This window comes from Cynocephalus volans, chromosome 11 (assembly GCF_027409185.1).
Source record: "Cynocephalus volans isolate mCynVol1 chromosome 11, mCynVol1.pri, whole genome shotgun sequence".
NCBI lineage: Eukaryota > Metazoa > Chordata > Mammalia > Dermoptera > Cynocephalidae > Cynocephalus > Cynocephalus volans.
In genome coordinates, this window is record NC_084470.1 from 44248218 (window position 1) to 44268772 (window position 20555).

General features: G+C 40.9%; 1 protein-coding gene across 2 annotated transcripts in view; it reads left to right on the forward strand.

Moving 5' to 3' along the window:
* Positions 1 to 9078: 9078 nt before the first annotated feature.
* CMTM8 (CKLF like MARVEL transmembrane domain containing 8) overlaps positions 9079 to 20555 on the forward strand; it is a 92320-nt gene continuing 80843 nt past the window's right edge. For both annotated transcript variants that reach the window (XM_063115365.1, XM_063115366.1), the window contains exon 1: positions 9079 to 9247. In XM_063115365.1, coding sequence (XP_062971435.1) covers positions 9101 to 9247 — 147 coding nt within the window. In that variant the 5' untranslated portion in view covers positions 9079 to 9100. The remainder of the gene's footprint in view (positions 9248 to 20555) is intronic.

A 20555-nucleotide genomic window follows, 5' to 3' on the forward strand; every position in this document is an offset into this window, starting at 1 on the left:
TCTGTATCTAAAGCACTTAGGGTAGTTACCTGGCATATACATTGGTTCTTCAAAAGATTCATGGAAATATTTGTATTCTCTTTTAATTCTATTTTTCCATGAATTTTTTTGAAGGACCCTCCTATAAGAATGTGAGCTATTATTATTTTTATTTGTTTAGCCACGTGGCCACACCTAACCTTAAGGGAGGCTGGAAACTATAGTTAAGCAGGTGGATATGTGTCCACCTAAAACCTTAGCATTCTATTCTTTTTTTTTTTTTTTTTTTTAATGGCTGGCTGGTTTGGGGATCTGAACCCATGATGTTGGTGTTACTAGGCTGTGCTCTGACCAACTGAGCTAACCAGCCAGCCCTATTCTTTAGGGAGGAGTGCGGACATGAAGAGACAACTAGAGTGTCTGCGGCATAAGGGTGGCTAAAATAACTGAAAAGACTATTGAAGTGATTGTAACCTCTAATTTGGGTTTTGAAAAACCTACATAAACTCCTCCTAGTGTGATAGGGTGAGTGGGAGCCATTCCTAGAGATGGAGAGAAGAATAAAAATAATAATAACGTGTGAGCCTCTGTGCCAAGCTCTGTCTCAACAGTCCATGAAGAGCTGTTTAGATGCCCACAGTACTCTTTTATGAAAAGCACCACTTCTTTCTACCCCACTGCCTCCCCAGATCTTGTTGAATACTTACCGTCTGCCAGGTACTCAGCTAGGTGTGTCCACGATGAAGTCTATTGTCTCTGACAGTGCCATAATTCTCAAGTTGTGTCACCTTTTAAGGCTCTCACAGGCACAGCACCAGGGTCCCCCACTCTGAAAAGCATAGATCTCATTAAGGTGGTCCCCTGCTCCTTCTCCACCAGCCCCCACCCTCGAGTATGCCAGGAGAGCTAACTGGCTTTTCTGGTTACAGATTCACCTGGTCAAGGGAGAGGAGGAGCAGTTTGTCCATCCAATAATTAGCCTGATGCTAGTATCACTTCAGCTTGTGCAATCAAGTTCTTGCTACCCAGGCCCAGAGCCTCTCCCCCAACTCCCAAAGTAAGCACATGCTGGAACCAAAGGAATAAGTACCCACCTTTGAATAAAGTGGATTTGAACATGGGAATTAAAAAACAAAGGAGGAAATGATTCTTGGCATTATAAACAGATAAGGAATGGAATTTCTAGAATGAAATGTAATAACAGTTTACCTTTCATTTGTCAGCAACTCTTCAAGAATGCATACTTAAATATATCTTTTTGTATAAATGTGGTGTTTTGTTGATGTCTTTTGGTGACGACTCTTTAGATAAAAATCCTAGCCACTTTTACATTTCTCAGTTCCATCATCAAATAGTTAATCATCTATAAACAAATATTTAAATGCTTGTTGGCTTCAGGGGCTCAAATGCACCCTCCAATTTATTCTTTCTAAAGTAAAAGTACTTGGTAAGCAAATAACGACTCCCTAAATTACTTTCTTAATGTGTTCCTTTCAGAGAGTCTTCTGGTGAGGCACTTTATGGGTATAATTACTGTGCTTTCCAGTTCTGCTGTCCGATTATTTGGTACACTTCTGGTTTCATTTTGGAAGTATCCTGGCACTTCCTTGGGTGTAGTCAGCTTTGTAAGGACAGATCCTTGAGCACCTTTGGCAGTGGAATTTGCACATGGGTGCCTAATTAATGCTAATGAACAAAACGTATTGGCATTAGGACCTTTAAATTTATTTCTGCTTCAAGTCTTTTTTTAAAAGCCTAGTATTTTTGCCAATCCTACAAACAAAGCCTATATGTTTTGGCCCATGGAACGACAACACAGTGCTATGCACAAGCACAAGGTATTTTTAGCAACTGCTGCCTTCCGATTTCCCATCATTCTATGGAACTTCTAGGGCAGCTCCTCCAAACTCAGCTGATCTCTTCTCTGAAACCAATGTTGTCACACTTGGGCCTCCTCCTCAGACACAGTTCACTCATGGGTTTCTGTCTGCTTGTGATTTATGCTGTCTGTTTCCTTGTTTGAATGTGATAAATAGGCCCCTACAAGAGATATTTCAGGAAAACTTGCCCTTCCTTCAACAAACCTCAGTTATTTTCTGCTCTGCAACCTGGAATGGGGTCAACCAAGCTGCCCTACAGTAGAAAGTTAACCAGTACCCGCTCCCCCACTCCCCACCCCCGCAGTTTTCTTATTGATCTTTGTTTCTGTGGATATACATGTAAACTTATAATCAATTTCATGTTCTATTGGCTTGTCAAAGAAATTGCTAAGAAAAGTAAAAAGTCTTCAAAGAGAGACTCAAGTATTTCACCCCACTAAGAAGATTATAAGCACATACACCCCTGCGCTCTTGCCCTGTCTTGAACAGAGCGAGTATGGTATGACCTCAAGCTTCATAAATACTCATTAAGGGAATTTTTCCAAATCTTCTTCCTTGCCAAGCACAGTTTAGTGACTGTTTATTGAACAAATGGAGAAGGAGCAGGGAAGGCCTATTGTTTTCTACTCTGGAAGGCAAGGAGGATTGAAACTCTCTCCAGCCGAAACTCCCAGCCACCACACTGGTCAGTGCTTCCTGTTGGGAGAGGTTGTGTCCCTCCTCCAGGAATTTCCTCCTCTATCCCCTTTCTTTGCTTACTAACTCTGAGTGGCCCTTGAAAACAGTTTAAATGTCTGCTACCTGAAGAAACTGTGCCGGAGCCCCAGGTTGACCTTGCCACTCTCCCACGGCGTGGGGCTGACCCTGGGCCCACCTCTGGCCTAGCAGGGGTCCCATCCATCACTGATTTACTCCTCTCTTTCCCACCCTCTTGATGACATATTCATTAAAGGAAAGGACTGACTTACTGAGCTGGGTATTTCAGAGGCACATCATAGGTAAATAAATGTTGAGCCAATGAAGGCAGCTAAGAACTTTAAGGACTCCATCTTTCCCTAAGAAGTTTTTGTTTGTTTAAATCAGTGACAATAAAATTATTTAAAGAGTTAAGACAGTGCTTGGTGCAAAATAAGCCAACAATAAGTTAGTTATTACTACACCGTCTAAAAACCCCTACTTTAAGCTGATTCTTATCATCTCTCCATCCCCTCCCAATCAACCTTCCTTGGCTCCAGAAAATCCTCTTCTGCCCTCTGCACCATCCCATTTCTTTCACATTTTATTCACCACTCTCCTCAATATTTCCTCCAACTATTCTGCTCCTAGAATCACTCTCTGTACCTAAATTTTGTGTCCTCTGAGACCTCTGGAGGCCTCACGGGGGAGGCCAGGATCTAGGGAGCTGGGGAGGGAGAAGAGGGTCCTCTCCCTTTGCCTGAATAACAGGGTGACAACTGATGGTTCTCACATATGCTTTGTTTGGGCCACAAAGTCTACATATATAGGGAGTTAAAATAATAGATACTAGTTGCCAATACTTAAAAATTGAAATTTCTGGCAACACTAGGTCCACTTTTTTTTGGCAGCCGGCTGGTGCAGGGATCGAACACCAGACCTTGGTGTTATCAGCACCGTGCTCTAACCAACTGAGCTAACTGGCCAGCCCCAAATTCTTACATGGCAACAATTGTGTGGACCAGAAACTAAGATGGCTCCTTTAAAGCATTTATTTTCCTGCTCACCACAGACCACACCATTCCCTATTACTCCCCCAAATGAGTTCAAATGTTGAGAGCTGAATTCATGACATTTCCAGATTCCCTAAATGTTGCTTTCCTTGTGGTAAGAAAAAGGTGAAATATTTCTTGTCTCTATGTCTCAAATTAAAGCTGAAAAAATGAAAATGAGACCCAGGAGGTCATATGTTTCAAGAAAAATGGGAGTAAATATACTCCTTTTGTAAGTGAAGAACTTTCTACAAAGTTAATATTTAAGCCCAAATGTGCCTGATTCAGAAGAATACAATTCAAAAAGACTTTCTGAACCCAATCTGGCCTGGTTCACTTATAATCTTACCTTATCTGCCTAACACTGTGGTCATTTGGACTTAAGACCTCTGGTCAAATTGATAGAGTCTCTTGGAACCCAAACAAACCCCAGACCCAGAACTTCATTGGCAAATGAATTTGGGCTCCATCTCTGCCTGTTTTCAAATTGAAGACAGGCTAGACTGACTGGTGGCTTTTGGGACTGGAGTGGGAAAAACACTCTTACTTCTCAGCCAAGCTCTTATTTTCCCTACAAGACAAATATTAATAGTAAGATAAGAGGAGGCAGGAAGTTCCGGGGTGGATAAACCAGAGTCCAATGTGCCTGAAGTATGTGAAGTACAACTAGGATTACAGAACTCTGTTTTTAATCAACCATAAATAATTATTTTTATTTTCTTAACTTTCCTTTTTGGAATAATCTCAGACTTATAAAAAAAGTTGCAAAAATAGTAAAAAGATTTCCTGTAAACTTTACTCAGATCCCCTAAATGTTAACATCTTGCTTAACTAGAGTACAAGGATCAAAATTATGAAACTAACATTGATAAAATGCTGATATCTGATCTACAACATTTTTGTCAGATTTCACCAATTATCCCACTAATGCTCTTTTTATGGCCCAGGATCTAATTCAATATTTCACATTGCATTTTACTGTCAGGTCTCCTTAGTCTCTTGTCGTGTGGAACAGTTTTTCAGCATTTCTTTGTCTTTCGTGAACTTGACACAATAAAATGTCTCTCAATTTTGGTCTGTCTGCTCTTTCCTCATGAATAATTTCAGGCTATGCATTTTGGTAAGAATACTATGGAAGTGATGTTGTATCCTTCTTAGTGTATCATGTCAGGATGTACATGATGTCTGCTGGTGTCCCACAGGTTTCTCCATGGTAAAGTTATGAATTTCAAGGAGCAAATAGTATCTTCTGGGAAGAGACTTTGATCTGATGTTAATATCCTTTTTCTCAGCATACAAGTACTTTTACCCACTAATTTTAACATCCATTGATGATTCTTGCCTGAAACAACCATGATGAATTTTAAACTAGAATAACAATGAAGAGAAACATATGGTAGGCGAACCTATGAAAAATACTCTATAAATGAGAATGTCCCTTGGTCCTCTCTTTCTTAGACAGCAGGTGGAAGTCACAAGCTGTCCATTTATTACTTTAAATTATTCATGAGTCCTGCGCCCTCACTGAGTGGCCTGCACCCCATAGACCCTTGAGAGTGCTGTGTCTCATAACTTTTGCATGTTGGGTAATACGGCCCTGTGGCAACCATATTTCAGAGTCTGCATAAACACTCAACCCTACACCCCCTGCATACAGATCTCTTTAGATTCCCTCTGTACCTATTTGCATATGATCTGCTCATCCTGGCACTTGTGGTGTCACTTGGGCTGTACCTGTAGGCTGGAGTGATGTTCCACCTTTCCACTTTCTTTTCCGTTTTTACAAATCAGAAACTTCTCACAAGTCTCAGCTTAAATTTCTGTTCTGCAGGAAGTCTCTCTCCATAGGTGGGCAGCGCTTACCTTTTCCTTTGACTTTTTTTTGTACTTACGAATAAAGTTTGAGCCTCAGCACTCATTTAATACCTCCTGTGGCAGCAGGGAGACAAAGGGCAATTCACATGCCTGGTGAAGTGATAAAGAGAAGTACAGAAAATTAATGGATTCTAAGACAAAGAAGAAAAGAACAAAGCTTATGGAAATCCAGAGGAAATCACAGAAAAGGTGGCATTTAAAATGGACCATGTGAAGGATGCAGATTTTTAACTGTGTATGAAGATAGGAAGGAGGCTTTCTAGGCTGAGAGAAAGCTGGTTATGGGTATAAAGTGGTCACTCCCACAAAGATACATGAAAAATGTTATTTGGGGCAGGAATGGGAAACGTTCTCAAGTGGCTGGGAAAAGGGATTGGAAGAGATAGGTTGGACTACCTTACGCTGGGTACAGAGGTACCTTAGCCTGGGGTTTCAGGACAATATTGCTTTGGGGAAGATGGAGGGTGGACTGGATAAGGGTGTTATTGGAGGAATGGGCACCAATCAGGAAGGTTCCAGGTAGAAGATGAGCACCTTAATTTAAGCAGCAGTTGGAAAGAGCAGCCAATTGGCAAGCAACCATTGTGCAACCATTTCTCTACAATTCTGAAATCCCAAAAGCTGAAAACCAAAAGTTTCTTTTTAAGTTTGCAGAACACGTATTTGGTAGAAAAACCTAACTTAAAACTAATGTGAAGCTATTTATTGTCTTTATTGATCCCACTTAGCGGATTAAAAGAGGGCCACAATTCTTTGCTGCTTCTCCCATCCAGCGGTGGTGTCTCTTTCCCCTCTGAATTTATGCTGGCCATGCATTTGCTTTGACCAATAGAATGTGGCAGAAGTGATGTAGTGTGGCTTTCAGGGCTGCATCTAAAGAGATTTTTGTTCTTGTTCTTCATGGAGAGAGAGGCTCGATGGAAGAACAATGAAGTGCCCAAATGTGAGTGAAGCCTTTTTGGACTTCCTAGCCCTGCCCAGCCACCAGCTGAAAGCAGCTGAGTGAACAACTCCAATCAATACCACATGGAGCAAAAGAACCTGCCAGCTAAGCCCTGCCCAAATTCCTGACCCACAGATTCCTGAGCAAATAAAATGGTTGTTATTTTAAAGCCACCAATGTTTGGGGAACATTTGTTACATTGCACTAGATAACCCCAACATTCATTTATGCCATTTGTATATTTTCATTGCAGAAAATTAGTGTATCTGATTAGAGTGCCACTCCAGACCTCACTGAGGGTGTTATACAAAGGTATTTCAAGAAGTTCATGGAAAGATTCATATTGTCTTTTTATTCTATTTTTCCATGAACTTTTTGAAGTACTCTTGTATAATACCGTATACGGTATATGTGTTCATTTTACCTTTCTAAATTTAAAAACAAAATCTGAAATTTTTTTTTTGCAGCTGGCCAGTAAGGGGATCCAAACCCTTGACCTTGGAATTACCAGCACAACGCTCTCCCAATTGAGCTAACTGGCCAGCCCCCAAAGTCTGAATCCTGAAATCCATCTGGCACCAAGAGTTTTAAGAAGGGATTGTCCTTTGTATAATGGAAATGGAGTTGTCTAGACTTCCTTCCTGTCTTACCCATTCACTAAATGTGTGCGCTCTCAAACTTCAGCATGCATCAGTGTCTTTTGGAGGGCTTGTTCAAACACAGCTTCCTGGACCTACCCTCAGAGTTTCTGATTCAGTGGGTCTGGGCTGGGGCTTGAGAACTTGCATTTGGGACAAGCTCCCAGGGGATGTTGACAGGGATCACATTATGGGAAAGTGCTATATTTTACATCTTTGCTGTATTTACCCAGCAACCCGAGGTGCTTACCTAAGGCACATGGGCGGAATTTCTCCAAATTTTTTTTCCCCTCTCTTTTTGACTGGTAAGGGGCTCGCAACCCTCGGCACGGTGTGGTCCACACCACGCTCAGCCAGTGAGCGTACCGGCCATCCCTATACAGGATCGCCGCACTCTCCCGAGTGAGTCACGGGGCGGCCCGGAATTTCTCCAAATCTTAATCTTTGTTATGCTTTTGAAGCCTTAACTTTTACTCCCTGAGGTCCACCTGGCTAGGCCCTAGACTTAAAAGAAACTGCAGTAATTCTTTGTTTTGTTTTATTAGATTGTAGTTTTTGCTTTCTTCTCAGCTCAGCTGATAAAGACATTGTGGATGAAATGTCCCTTCTGACCTCTTTTTCAACCTGTCTTGAAACAGATCAGCAGGAATGCCTTCACTGTGAATCCAAAACTACCCTCTATTTGTGGTCAAAGATTCTTTCCCCCTTGGTGGTTTATGGATAAAATATGTCTCTTGCCACCCTTTCCAGAACAGGAGGGGCGACAGGGAAGAGGACCTTTTGGTCAGAGGTCTGTATTATCAAAACCTGTATTTTACAGATGATGCCACTGAGGCCCAGAAAAGTAGAGCTCATGATCATACAGCTGATAAACGCCCAAGTACCGATGTTTGAGATCAGGTTTAACCCGACCCTATAACAAGCTGGCTCACTAAACAAGGCACCCTCATCCCCTCCGTAATTCCAGGAAAGCACGGCCCGTTTGTCATAAACTTCACTTTGCACAAAACACACCTTTCAAGTTTTGAAACGTTTTTTCCAAGGGCGATGGGACGGTCACACTGCTTGATCTTGACCAGTGACCTCAAACATCTCCCCCACCCCCCTCCGGCCCCGGCGCCGTCACCCAGGCTCCACGGGTCCCCGTATCAGAGCCGCGGAGAGCGCCTGGAAGCGTCTCGCCCTCACAGGACAGCGATTAAGTTGGTTCCTCAAATTGTTCCCGACAGGAGGGGCAGGAAACAAAGCCGGGCTTTGGTGGCGGCCGCAGCGGGCGGGGGGAAGCGCGGGTTGTCCCCGGGCAGTCCTGGCGGCTTCGCACCGACCGCGGGTCTAAGGTCCGGCGGGGTCATAATTCCAGCCGCCCTCTCCCCCGTTCGAGTCACCACTCCACCCCTGCCTTGGTCGTCGCTCAGAGGGCCGAGTCCTGGAGCCGCAGAGCCCCTGGAAGCCTGGCTTTCCCTAAGGGGCCCCCGCTGCCCGCGGACCCCGCCCCGGCCAGGTGGAAGGAAACAGGTCAGCGGCGGCCGCCGGCGCGAGGAGGCGGAGCCTGAGGAGGCCAGGGCCGGGAGCAGCGAGCGGCCGGGACCCCCGCGCCCTCTCCTCCGCGCCGCCCGCCGGGCTGCCCGCCCGGTGACCCCGGGCGCGTCCCTGAGGCCTCTCGGCCTCGGGCTACAGGTGAGGAGGCCGCGAGCCGCTTCGCCCCCGCGGGGCGGTCCCTCTCCCGCCCGCCTCCCGCCCGCCCATCTCCACGCCCCCTCCCCTCCTCCAGCGTCCGCCGCCTTCCTCGGCCGCCCGGCGGCCTCCCCCACTCACTCTCCTTCTCGTGGGCCTCAGCGCAGCCCCCAGCCGCGCGCCGAGGAGCGGGGGGCGCCGCGCACTCGCGGGACACGCGGCGCGCACGGACCGGCCCGGGCGGACGCCCCCGGTGCGACCCGCTGCCCGCGCCGGCCGCGCACCCCTCTCGCTCGCCGGCGCCCCCAGGGCGCAGGGCCGCGCGCCCAGCCCCGGACGCGCTGGGGGTCCGCCCGGACGCGCCAGCCCTGCTGGGGCGCGACGATGGAGGAGCCGCAGCGCGTCCGTTCGCACACCGTCACCACCACCGCCAGCTCCTTCGCCGAGAACTTCTCCACCAGCAGCAGCAGCTTCGCCTACGACCGGGAGTTCCTCCGCACCCTACCCGGGCTCCTCATAGTGGCCGAGATCGTGAGTGCCCATCTGGCCGGGGTTGGGGCAGCGGGGGGCGCAGATGGACGCTGCGCGATGGATCCTGCTCAGATCCTCCAGCGGGCTTCGGGGACCCCTTTTTGCTCAGCCTCACCTTCTTCCCAGAGTGCACAACTCAGGGACCCCCCTCTCCAGACGAAGTCCAGTCAACTCGGGCTCTCTTGGGCAGAGAGGGTCGTGACGCTCAAGATGTCTGTTGAGGGAGAATATAACTTGCTGGGTCCTCTGGGTGGTGGTGGCCTGGGCACTGAGTTTGAGTGTCAGGGACACCTGCTGCCTCTCACCTGATCTCCATGTGGATGGCCTCCTCCCTGAAAGCATAGATTTCCTAAGATCAGGGGGAGAAGGGAGGGCTTCCTGTTTTTCCCAGTTATCTCCCTGGTAGTAAAATTGAGATGAATCCAGAAAAATCCACTGAATAAAATCTGAGGGCCTTAACCTCTCTGAGGACTAAAGGGTTTCCTGCTTGGTGCCATGCACATCCTGGTTTAGGCTCAGAACATTCCTGGGAAGGAGGCAGGGCATGTGCATTTTCCTCTCCAGTGGAGGACATGGAGGCTGAGAACTCAAGTGATCTGCTGGAGGTCCTAGCCAGTCCTTCGTGGCTGAGAAAGGACTGGAGCCCTGCTAACAGCTAGTGGTGGTCACTGTTTGTTGAGTCTTCACCATGTGCCAGGGTCTTGTCAAGCCCTTTAGATGCCTTTATGCCCTCGTGTAATCCACACAACAACCCTACCCAGTGAGGGTGGCTTCATTAAATATCTCCATTTTACATGTGAAGAAACTGAGGTCTATGGATGATGGAGCTGGGATTCAAACCCAGGGCCTGCTTTTCTCCCAGGTCCTGCTCTTAACTGCTAAGGGACATCCCTTCCAGCTGTCTAAGCAATGCCCCTTCTGCTGTTATCTTACAGACTTTTGTCTAACCATTTGTGGAATTGAAATCTAGACTATGTGGAGCTAGAAATGGGAGCCATCATGGTACAGAAATGACTGAAGACTTGGACAGTTCTTTTGAGAAGCCTTCAGCAAAACCCATGGACATCAAGTAGCTTACTTTCTCCTCCAGAGTCTCCGATCCTACCCAGACTAACTGAATCAATCCCCAGGGCATTCCAGTGGCATACAGTTTGAGAAGTGTTGGCTTAGCTGGTCTTCCAGCTAGTTCTCTCAGCTGATGCTGAGGACTTCAGGAGACCTAATAAAAAGCTGAAGGTGGTAGAATCACCATGCAGGGCCTGGCTTTTAGGAGTTCCGCAGATATTTGCTGTGTGCCTGAAGGAGTTGGCAGGCTCTCCTGCTGCAGCAGAGCAAACAGAAGCTAAAATGACAGAGATGGGGCTTCAACCCTACAGGCATGAAGTAAAATGCCTCTTGTTTTCTGATTTATGATCAATATGTCCCATACTTTTTCAGAAAATATAAAAGTGAAGGAAGAAATGTAAATGGCCCACGGTTCCATCATTAGAAATAATCACTGTTGACATGTTGGCATGTGTCCTTTCAGATGTTAATAATTTTTTTGAAAAAGATGGAAAAACGTGGAAGCAAAATCACCCTTATTACTACATTAGCTGAGTTTTCATTTTTGACGCCAATAATGCACATGTTTTTGGGTCAGTCCTATGGGAGAAATATGTTCCCTCCACCATCTTCATCTCTTAGAGCTCTAAGTGACTTGTTTATAATGCTACTTCCCCCTCCGCCCCCCATTATAGACGTTACCCGTTGCCTTCCCACTCTGAAAGATGAGGCTTTAGCTCGTTTGAACCTCTTCCCCGCTTCCAGTTGCACGTGTGCCCTTCCCATCTCCCAGTGTAGTCAGCAGTTGATTTGGGTTAGATCCACAGTCAGTGCTGACCTATGGTGCCGTAACATTGTCTAACTGAGCCACTGACTAGTCTGAGTGCTCTCCTTTCCTGCTCAATTTCTTGTTTTCCCTGGTATTTAGTCACTAATTTAACTCTAGTTGTCTAAGTCTCCTCCTAGGGAGGTGAGAGACATCAGGTGTTCTATTAGGGTCATCCTCGTGACCTACCTCTGGGAGCCTCTGACCTGTTCCCAGCTGGCCTGGCTGCCTGTGTATCACCCTGAAGATTCTCTTTACTTCTCTCCTGGGTTGGATCCCCTGCTTGCCATGTCCAGTGTCCTTCTCCTACTCCCACCCGTGGAACACACAGCCTCTTTCCTAAGAAAGGATGCAAGTGGAAATTGAGATTTGCATCTTTCAAAATGTCTTAATTCCACTCTTACATGTTATCAATACTTTGACTAGGTAAAGAATGTTAGACTGGAAATTGTTTTTCTTCAGAATTTTGAAAATATTCCTCTATTGTCCTCTAGTTATTCTGATTTTTTAAAAATTCTAATCTTTAACCCCTCCCCTCCTTTCTGGATACCTGTAGAATCTTCTTTTTCTCCAGAAATCTGAAATATCACAACGATGTGCCTTAATATGAGTGTGTTTTCCTCCATTGTACTGGGGACCTGGTATGTTCTCTCAAATAAGGAAAACTCATTTAAGTTTAAGGAGATTTTTTTAAAATTTGATTTTTCTCTTTCCATTTTCTCAGTTCTTTCTAAAACTACTTTTACACTTTTTCCTCTATGCATATATTTTCTTGTGATTTTTCTTACGTATTTGTGACCTGCTGTTTGCACTTACTATGCCATAAACTTTTTCAGGGTCTGGGTCTTTTGCATTATTAGAGTTTTCTGTGACAAGGAGGTACCATACTTGATTTCCTCAGTCTTCTATTCTAAGACTAACATGTTTCTAGGTTTTACTAGTACATATCCAGTGCTGTAGCAATCTTCCTTCTTTGTCTATCTTTCCACATTTGTCCAATGATTTTCTTATGGAAAAATTCCTTAAAGTAGAATTGTTGGGTCACAGGGCATACAAATTTAAGGGTTTTGTGACATATGAGGGTACTTCAAAAAGTTCATGGAAAAATAGAATTAAAAGATAACACAAATTTTTCCATAAACTTTTTGAAGACCCCTCTTAACTCTGATGTCATCTTTCCCTTGAGTTCTACTGGTTTAAACTGCCATCAGTATGAGCCTATGAAACTAAAAACACTTTTTTAAATTGGAGGAACTCTTAAAATCCAGAATGCTAAGGATCACCTTAAATGACATCCTATATTTTATTGACTTTAAGATACTTTTGTGTTCATGTTTTTATACTGAATCAGGATACAGCTTATAATAGGTGGTTTCTTGGATGTCATGGAATGTGACACCGCTGATTAGTTTTCTGGGGATGGAGGATATGTGTGTTCCAAACTATTGCTGTCCCATTCCTGAGATGAAGATATACCTGACCCCAGAAAAATGCTACTTTCTGCCTTGTAAAAACAAAATACTGAGACAAAGAATTACTAAGAACCCGACTTCCTGCTCGAACCTGGGGAAATGAAATAATACAGAGAATAAAACACAATGTTTTCCCAAGTCACGTGTCAAAATTGGCTTGCTCTGGCTTTCTCACAGGGGTGAGTGGTAGTAGCTATACCAACTAAAACACTCAAGGCTGTGCCAGTATAACATCATGTTGAAACTAAATCATGCTAGTTTCCTTCCTTTTAAAGTTTTATAACAAGATAGAAGCAATCCAGTACTTGACCTGTGAATTGTAGGATGCTGTGATCTCATAACTGTTACAAGTACATGAAGAATAAAAGTGATTTGTAAGAAGCTGAGTTAATTGCACCCTTCCTCTTATTGGTGACTTCAAAATTAATTATAGCATCCATGTAATCATGTTAGGTCATCTTTTATTTACTTTCTGTCGTGAGCAAACTTAGTTGGGGAAGGACAAATGGGTTTATTGAGAGCTGGAATCTAAATTATTCTACCCTGTGGAGTTCCTTTAAAAAAAGTGAACATAGTTTCCATTTCACAACAGCAATACCTAGCCTTTACAGAAAAATTAGAAAAATGCAGGTAAGAAAAAGGAAACAAAAACAAATTCTAGTCCCCACAGTGGTTCCTCAGAGGTGTGGTACCACCCCATGTCTGGAAGTATTTAAGCTTTTTAAGTTGTTTTGGTTATTGTCATGCCTGGCGTTTCTTTTTTTCTTTCTTTTTTTTTTTTTTTTTTTAAAGATGACCGGTAAGGGGATCTTAACCCTTGATTTGGTGATGTCAGCACCACGCTCACCCAATGAGCTAACCAGCCATCCCTATATGGGATCCGAACCCACGGCCTTGGTGTTATCAGCACCGCACTCTCCCGAGTGAGCCACGGGCCGGCCCATGCCTGGCGTTTCTACCAGTGTTCAGTGCCATGGGGGCCAGGGATGCTAAGTGTCCTGAAATGCGTGGGACGGTCCACAACAACGAAGAATAGCTTCACCAGTTGCCAGTAGCATCACTGCTGAGGAACTCTGAGCTAACCACTATATTTATCCCTTGCAGGAAATTATTCCAAAATTTCTTAAGTGGTTGTATATTGTTTATTCATAATTAAAAACAAAACAAAACAAAACAGTTCCTTGCTAGTAACTACTCTTTTTGTTTGCTGCTATGACTAATCTGTGCTGGATATCTTCCATTAGTCCCTCAGATTGGCTTTCTACCTTGCTCCTGCATGGACTGCCCCTAGGGCTCCCCTGCCCTCTGATGTCCCACTGTCTTCATCCAATGGCAGCACCAGCAGGAGGCTGTGGGGTGAGAGGAGAACAGTTCTGGGTATTCATTCCCCACACTTCCTCCCTGCTGAGACCCAGGGAGTCCTTCTCTGGACTTCCGTGTGTCCTTCCCTGAACAGGCTGTCTGGCAGTCCTCTTCCCACTGCTATTTTCTCTGCCTCTGGTAACTGTTCACTCCCTCTGCTTTCTTTTGTCAGGCACTGCACTATCACTTGTGGTTTTCCCGCACCCTGCTTTATAAATAACACCTTTGTTAAACTTGACTCAGATTACCCAATCTGAATGTGCCTGGTTTCTGCTGTGACCTGATATATTACCTTTCCTCATCAATGATTAATTCCTTATGACATTCTTAGTGGCCACATAGTATTCCATTAATAGCTGTACTCCTACTGTTCATGTATATTTCCTTCTTTTAACAATGTTGTGACAAACATCCTTTAAGCTAAATCTTTCTGGATGTTCTGTAATGTTTTCTAAGGATGAGTACTTAGAATTAATAAGAGGGTATATGAATCTTCTTTAAAACTAAGCTTATTAAGGTATACAGTAAAATTCATCCTTTTTAATGTAGAGTTCTAAGTTTTAGCATGTGTGTTTTTTAAAAATAGCTTTATTAAGATATAATTCACATATAAAATTGACCTTTCTGAAGTCCACAATTCAGGGGTTTTTAGGATATTCACAGAGTTGTACAGCTATCACCACTATCAAATTTCAGAACATTTTCATCACCTCAAAAAGAACCCCATATCTATTAGCAGTCCCACCCCATCCTCCCTTCCTTCAGTCCTTGGTTCACTAGCCTACGTTCTGTCTATGGATTTGCCTATTCTGAACATTTCACATGAATGGAATCCTACACTATATGGCCCTTTCTGTGTGGCTTCTTTCACTTAGCATCATGTTTTGTTTTTGTTTTTATTTTAAGGGTTATCCATGCTGTAGTGTGTATCAGTACTTCATTCCTTTTATTGTCATAATATTCTATTGTATTGATATACAAATTATTTTGTTTACCAGTTCATCAGCTGACAGACTTTTGGGTTATTTCCACATTTTGACTATTAATAAATAATGCTGCTATGAACCTTCATGTGCAAGCTTTTGTGTGGACATATGTTTTTAATTCTCTTGGGCTTTTAGGTAGGAATGGAATTACTGGGTCCTATGGTAACTCTATGTTTAATATGTTGAGGCACTGCTAGAATGTTTCCAAAGTGGCCAGGGCCGACTCCGTGGCGCACTCATGAGAGTGCGGTGCTGGGAGTGCAGCGACGCTCCCGCCGCGGGTTCGGATCCTATATAGGAATGTCCGGTGCACTCACTGGCTGAGTGCCGGTCACGAAAACGGCAAAAAAAAAAAAAAAAAAAAAAAAAAAAAAAAGTGGCTGTATCACTTTATAGTCCCACCAGCAATATTCTGATTTCTTCACTTCCTCACCAAGACTTATTTTCTGTCTGATTGTAGCCGTACCAGTGGGTGTGAAGTGGTATCTTACTGTGGTTTTGGTTTGCATTCCCTAATGACTAATGATGTTGAGCAGTCCTTATTTGCTTATTGGTCATTTGTATATTTTCTTTGGAGAAATGTCTATTCAAATCCTTTGCCAATTTTTAAATTAGATTGATTTGTCTTCTGTTGTTGAGTCGTGAAAGTTCTTTACCTATTCTGGTAAAAATTTCTTACCAGATATATGATTTAAAAGTATTTTTCTCTCATTCTGTGGGTTGTCTTTTCACTTACTTGGTGGCATTCTTTGAAGTGAAAAGGTTTTTAATTTTGATAAGGTCCAACTTATGCATGTTTTCTTTTGTCATTTCTGCTTTTGATCTTATATCTAAGAAGGCTTTGCCTAATCCAAGGTCACGAAGATTATTCCTATATTTTCTTTTAACAGTTTTATAGTTTTAGGTCTTATATTTAGGTCTATGATTCATTTTGAGTTCATATTTGAATATGGTGTGAGGTAAGGTTTTAATGTCAATCTTTTACGTATGCATATCTAAATGTCTTGGTACCATTTGCTAAAAGACTTTTTCTCCCATTAAATTATTTTGGCATCCTTGTTGGAAATCAAATGACCACCAATATAAGGGTTATTTCTGGATTCTCAGGTCTATTTGATTGATCTTAATGTCTATCCGTATGCCAGTACCACACTGTATTGATTACTGTAGATTTGTAGTAAGTTTTGAAATTGAAAATGTGAATCTGTTTTTTTCCCCCCAAGATTGTTTTGGTTATTCTGGATCCCTTGCATTTTCATATGAATTTTAGGATTAGCTTGTCAATTACTGGAAAAAAAAAAAGGCAGCTGGAATTTCAATATGGACTGTGTTGAATCTGTAGATCAATTTGGGGAGTACTGCCATCTTAACAAAATTAAGTCTTCTAATTATTGAATGTGGGATGTTCCATTCATTTAGGCCTTCTCTAATTTCTTTCAACAATGATTTCTAGATTTTAGCATACATATCTTTTACTTCTTTTGTTAAATTTATTCTTGAATTCTTTTTGATGCTATTGCAAATGGAATTATTTTCTTAATTTTATTTTCAAATTGTTCAGTGCTAGATTATAGAAATCTAAATGAGTTCTGTATCCTTGATCTTGTATTCTACAAATGTGCTGACCTCATTCATAGTTCTAGTAGTTTCTTTGGGGGTTGACATATGTTTTTAAGGCTTTTGATATTACTGCCAAGTTGTACAGAAAGGTTTGCTCCAATTTACATTCCCACTAATGGTGTTTCAGTGTGTAACAGGATTTGTTTCTGCAAATACACTTTCTTTTGATATTTGCCAATTTGTTTGGGGTGGGAGATATTCAAAATAATAAAATGCAGTTTGGCATGGGCATCTACCAGTCAGAGAGGACACCAGCTATAAACAATATTCAGGGATGCCCTGGACGTGTGAAAAAGAACAAATTGTTTTTAATTGTATTTCTGTGATTATTGAAGTTGAACATTTAAAATATGCTTATTAGGTGTTTAAAGTGTACACTTATTTTTTCCATTGGTAACTGCCTGTTTTTTCCTTCTACCTACTTTGAAAATGGGGCTGTTTCTTTCTTTAAAAAATATTTTAAAGATATAAAAAGGAGAGAGAGCTTTAATATAAATCACCTCCCAGGGAGGAAATAAGATTGATTTGGGGACTGTATTTGAATGGGGATGTTTGCTTTTTAACTCCTTATCTTTTTTTATGGTTTAATTTTTTTTATAATGACATATTTTTGCATGAATGTAATTAAAGAGGCTTACAGTAAGGTAAAAAGTTATTATTGTAATAATAAATTTTAAATCATTTATATAGAGAGTGAAAACTGAAAGTCTCTGCTAACCTCTCTCCTTCCCACCCTCCCTTACCTCCCCACCTCCCCAGATGTATCTCCTATTTGCGTTTCTTCCAGACCTTTCTCTGTACATGAATGAATGTGTACATACTATAAGACACACATATGTGAAAGAGCATATTATATATATCTGCAACTTTTTTTTACTTAATAATATCTTGATGTTTTTCCATATTTTTCTGTTGATTTATAAGTATCCTGTATATTACGGGTATTAATTTTCTGACTTGTCACTTGTTATTAGTGTCATTCATGCCAGTTTTCATCAAAAGAAGTTTATAGTTGGTATAAAATCTAAACTATTATCTTTCTTTAGCCTTCCGAGCTTTACCTTGCTTTAACAGGGCTTCCGCAACCCTAAGATTATACAAATATTTGAAGAAAATGTAGGAGGACTTTTCGTGTGTTAAGAATATTTGGCTTCTTAAATTGTAAGAAATTCTTTTTGTGTGATAAGGTAAGGATTATATATTTTTTCAAAGTGCATATCTAATTGTCTCACCATTAACCATATTATATTCCCCTATATGCATAACTGTTTGTTGACCCTATTCTGTTTTGACCCTGACCCTGTTTTGTTCCTGAGTTAATTCAGACTCTCTTAATTATTATAGTTTTAGCATGCATTTTAATATACAGTAGGGTAAGCCATACAAATTTTTCTATTTGTTTGCTGTTCTTGTATACTTGTAAGTACATTAATACTTACAGATGATTTTTTTTTTCTGGTGGCTGCCTGGGATGGGGATATGAACCCCGTGAACTTGGTGTTACCAGCACCACACTATCCCAAGTGAACTACTTACAGATGATTTTTAGACTCAGTGTTCCTAAAATTCTATTACAACTTGGATTGTGACAGTATTTAATTTATAAATTAATTTGAGGAGTTGTCTTTATGATATTGAACATTACCACCTAGGAATACTGTATCTCTTCATTTATTAAGGTCATTTGATGCTCTTAAGGTTCTAAGTTTTTTCCAGATGAGTCTTATGCATTTCTTACTTGATTTAAGTATTTTTAATTTTTGATAAATGGGATTTGTCAAAAATGAATTGGATTTATCGATTTTTTGTTATTTATTTCTGATTTATCAGAAAGCCGTTACTTTTCTAATTTTGATCTTGTGTGTACCCATCTTATTTAAGTTATTAATCTCATAATTTTTATTATTTTTATTTTATATTTCATTTATTTATTTATTTATTTGTTTATTTTTTGGTGCCTGGCCTGTATGGGGGACTGAACCCTTGACCTTGGTGTTATAACACCATACTCTAACCAACTGAGCTAACTGGCCAGCCCTATTTTTTATTTTATAAGTAAACTATACTAATATGTGTGAATCTGGGTAGTTTTCATTTCCTTTTTATACTTTTCTTTTTTTCATTATTGCATAGGTTAAGACTGCCAGTATAATGTTGAATAACTGAGGATGATATGGGTATTTTTGGCTGACTCATAACTTTAATTGGATGTTTCCATGTTATAATGATAGTACTGTTTTAACTGTAGAGTCTGATAGATGTTCTTTATTGAGTTAAGGAAAAGAAGTTTAACTGTACTAGTTTTAGTCAGGAATGATTTGGGAAGTGTGAATGAGAATGGAGAGAGACAGAATCTTGAGGGGAAAGAGACTTTTTATTGAGGTGATCATGTGGGTTTTTGTTTCCTTCAATTTGCTAATAGAGTGAGTTATATTAGGAAATGTAACATTGAATGAATCATTCTTGCACTTGGGATAATCTCTACTTAGTTATAATATATTCTTTTAATAAACTGTTGGATTTAAAAACTTTTTTTCCCTCTTATATTTGGTTTGTTAATATTATATCTGTGGATTTTTTGTGTATGCTCAAAATGTAAGACCAGCCTTTTAGTTTCTTTTGCTATGTTCTGTTTTGTCTGATTTTAATATTGTCATACCAGTTTTTTTGTAGCATTTATCTGTGTTCTTTTTCCTTTATTTTTTTTAATTAAAGTGAGATTCACATAACATAAAATTACCCAGTTTAAAATGAACAATTGAGTGGTATTTAGTACATTTACAATGTTATGCATTCACCACTTCTACCTAGTTCCAAAACATTTCATCTCCCCCAAAAGGAGACATTCCTTTTATTTTCTAGCCTTTTTTTTTTTATCTTGTTTTAAGTACATCTTCTATATTCATCATATAGCTAGATTTTATTTCTGTACCCAGTCTGAGAACTTTTCTTTCAGTATGGGAATTTAACATGTTCATATTTATTGTAATAACTTTTTTAGAATTCTTAGTTTTCCTTATTTTTTCCTCTAGTGTTTGAAAGTTATAAATTCTGTTTCTATTTTGTTTAGAATTACTTTGAAATTTTTATCCAAAGTATTTAAACTTATATTTTTCTAGCTACCCAGTGAATTAATCAAGATATATTACTACATAATTTTATTCGAAAGACAGCATTCTCCTCCTTACCTATACTTAGTGATGTTCCTGTGTTAGCTAATTTTTTCTGGATTTTTAAAAAATAACAGCTTTATTGAGATATAATTCACATACTATACAGTTAACCCATTTAAAGCATACAACTAAATGGCTTTTAGAATATTCACAGAGTTGTGTAACCATCACTGCAACCAACTTTAGAACATTTTCATTACCCACCAAAGAAATTCTATACCCATTAGCAATCATTTCGCATTTCCTCCCAACTTCTCCTCACCCCCACCATCCTTAGACAACCACTAATCTTCCTTTCTCTGTAAATTTGCCTATTTTTGGCATTCCCTATAAGTGGAGTCCTATAATAAATAGTCTTCTGTGACTTCTTTGTGTGGCTTCTTTCACTTAGCATGCTATTTTTAAGGTTTATCCATGTTGTAGCATATATCAGTACTTCATTTCTTTTTATTGCCAAATAATATTCCATTGTGTGGATATGCCACATTTTATTTATCCATTTATCAATTGATGAACATTTGGGTAGTTTCTACCTTTTAGCTATTATCAATAATGCTGCTAAGAACATTTATGTACAAGACTTTGTGTGGACATATATTTTTATTTCTCTTGGGTATATTCTACTCTCTTTGAGTGGGATTGCTGTCATTACATTATTACTCTGTTTAACCGAGGAGCTGCCAGACTTTTTTAAAGGTGATGTGCCATTTTACAATCCCTGGACTACTTTTTAAAAATGATTTCTTAGGAATCATTCCTTGGCAGTTGTCTTAAGTTACTGAACGACTATTTAGACTTAGCTATAATTTAAAATTTATTCACACT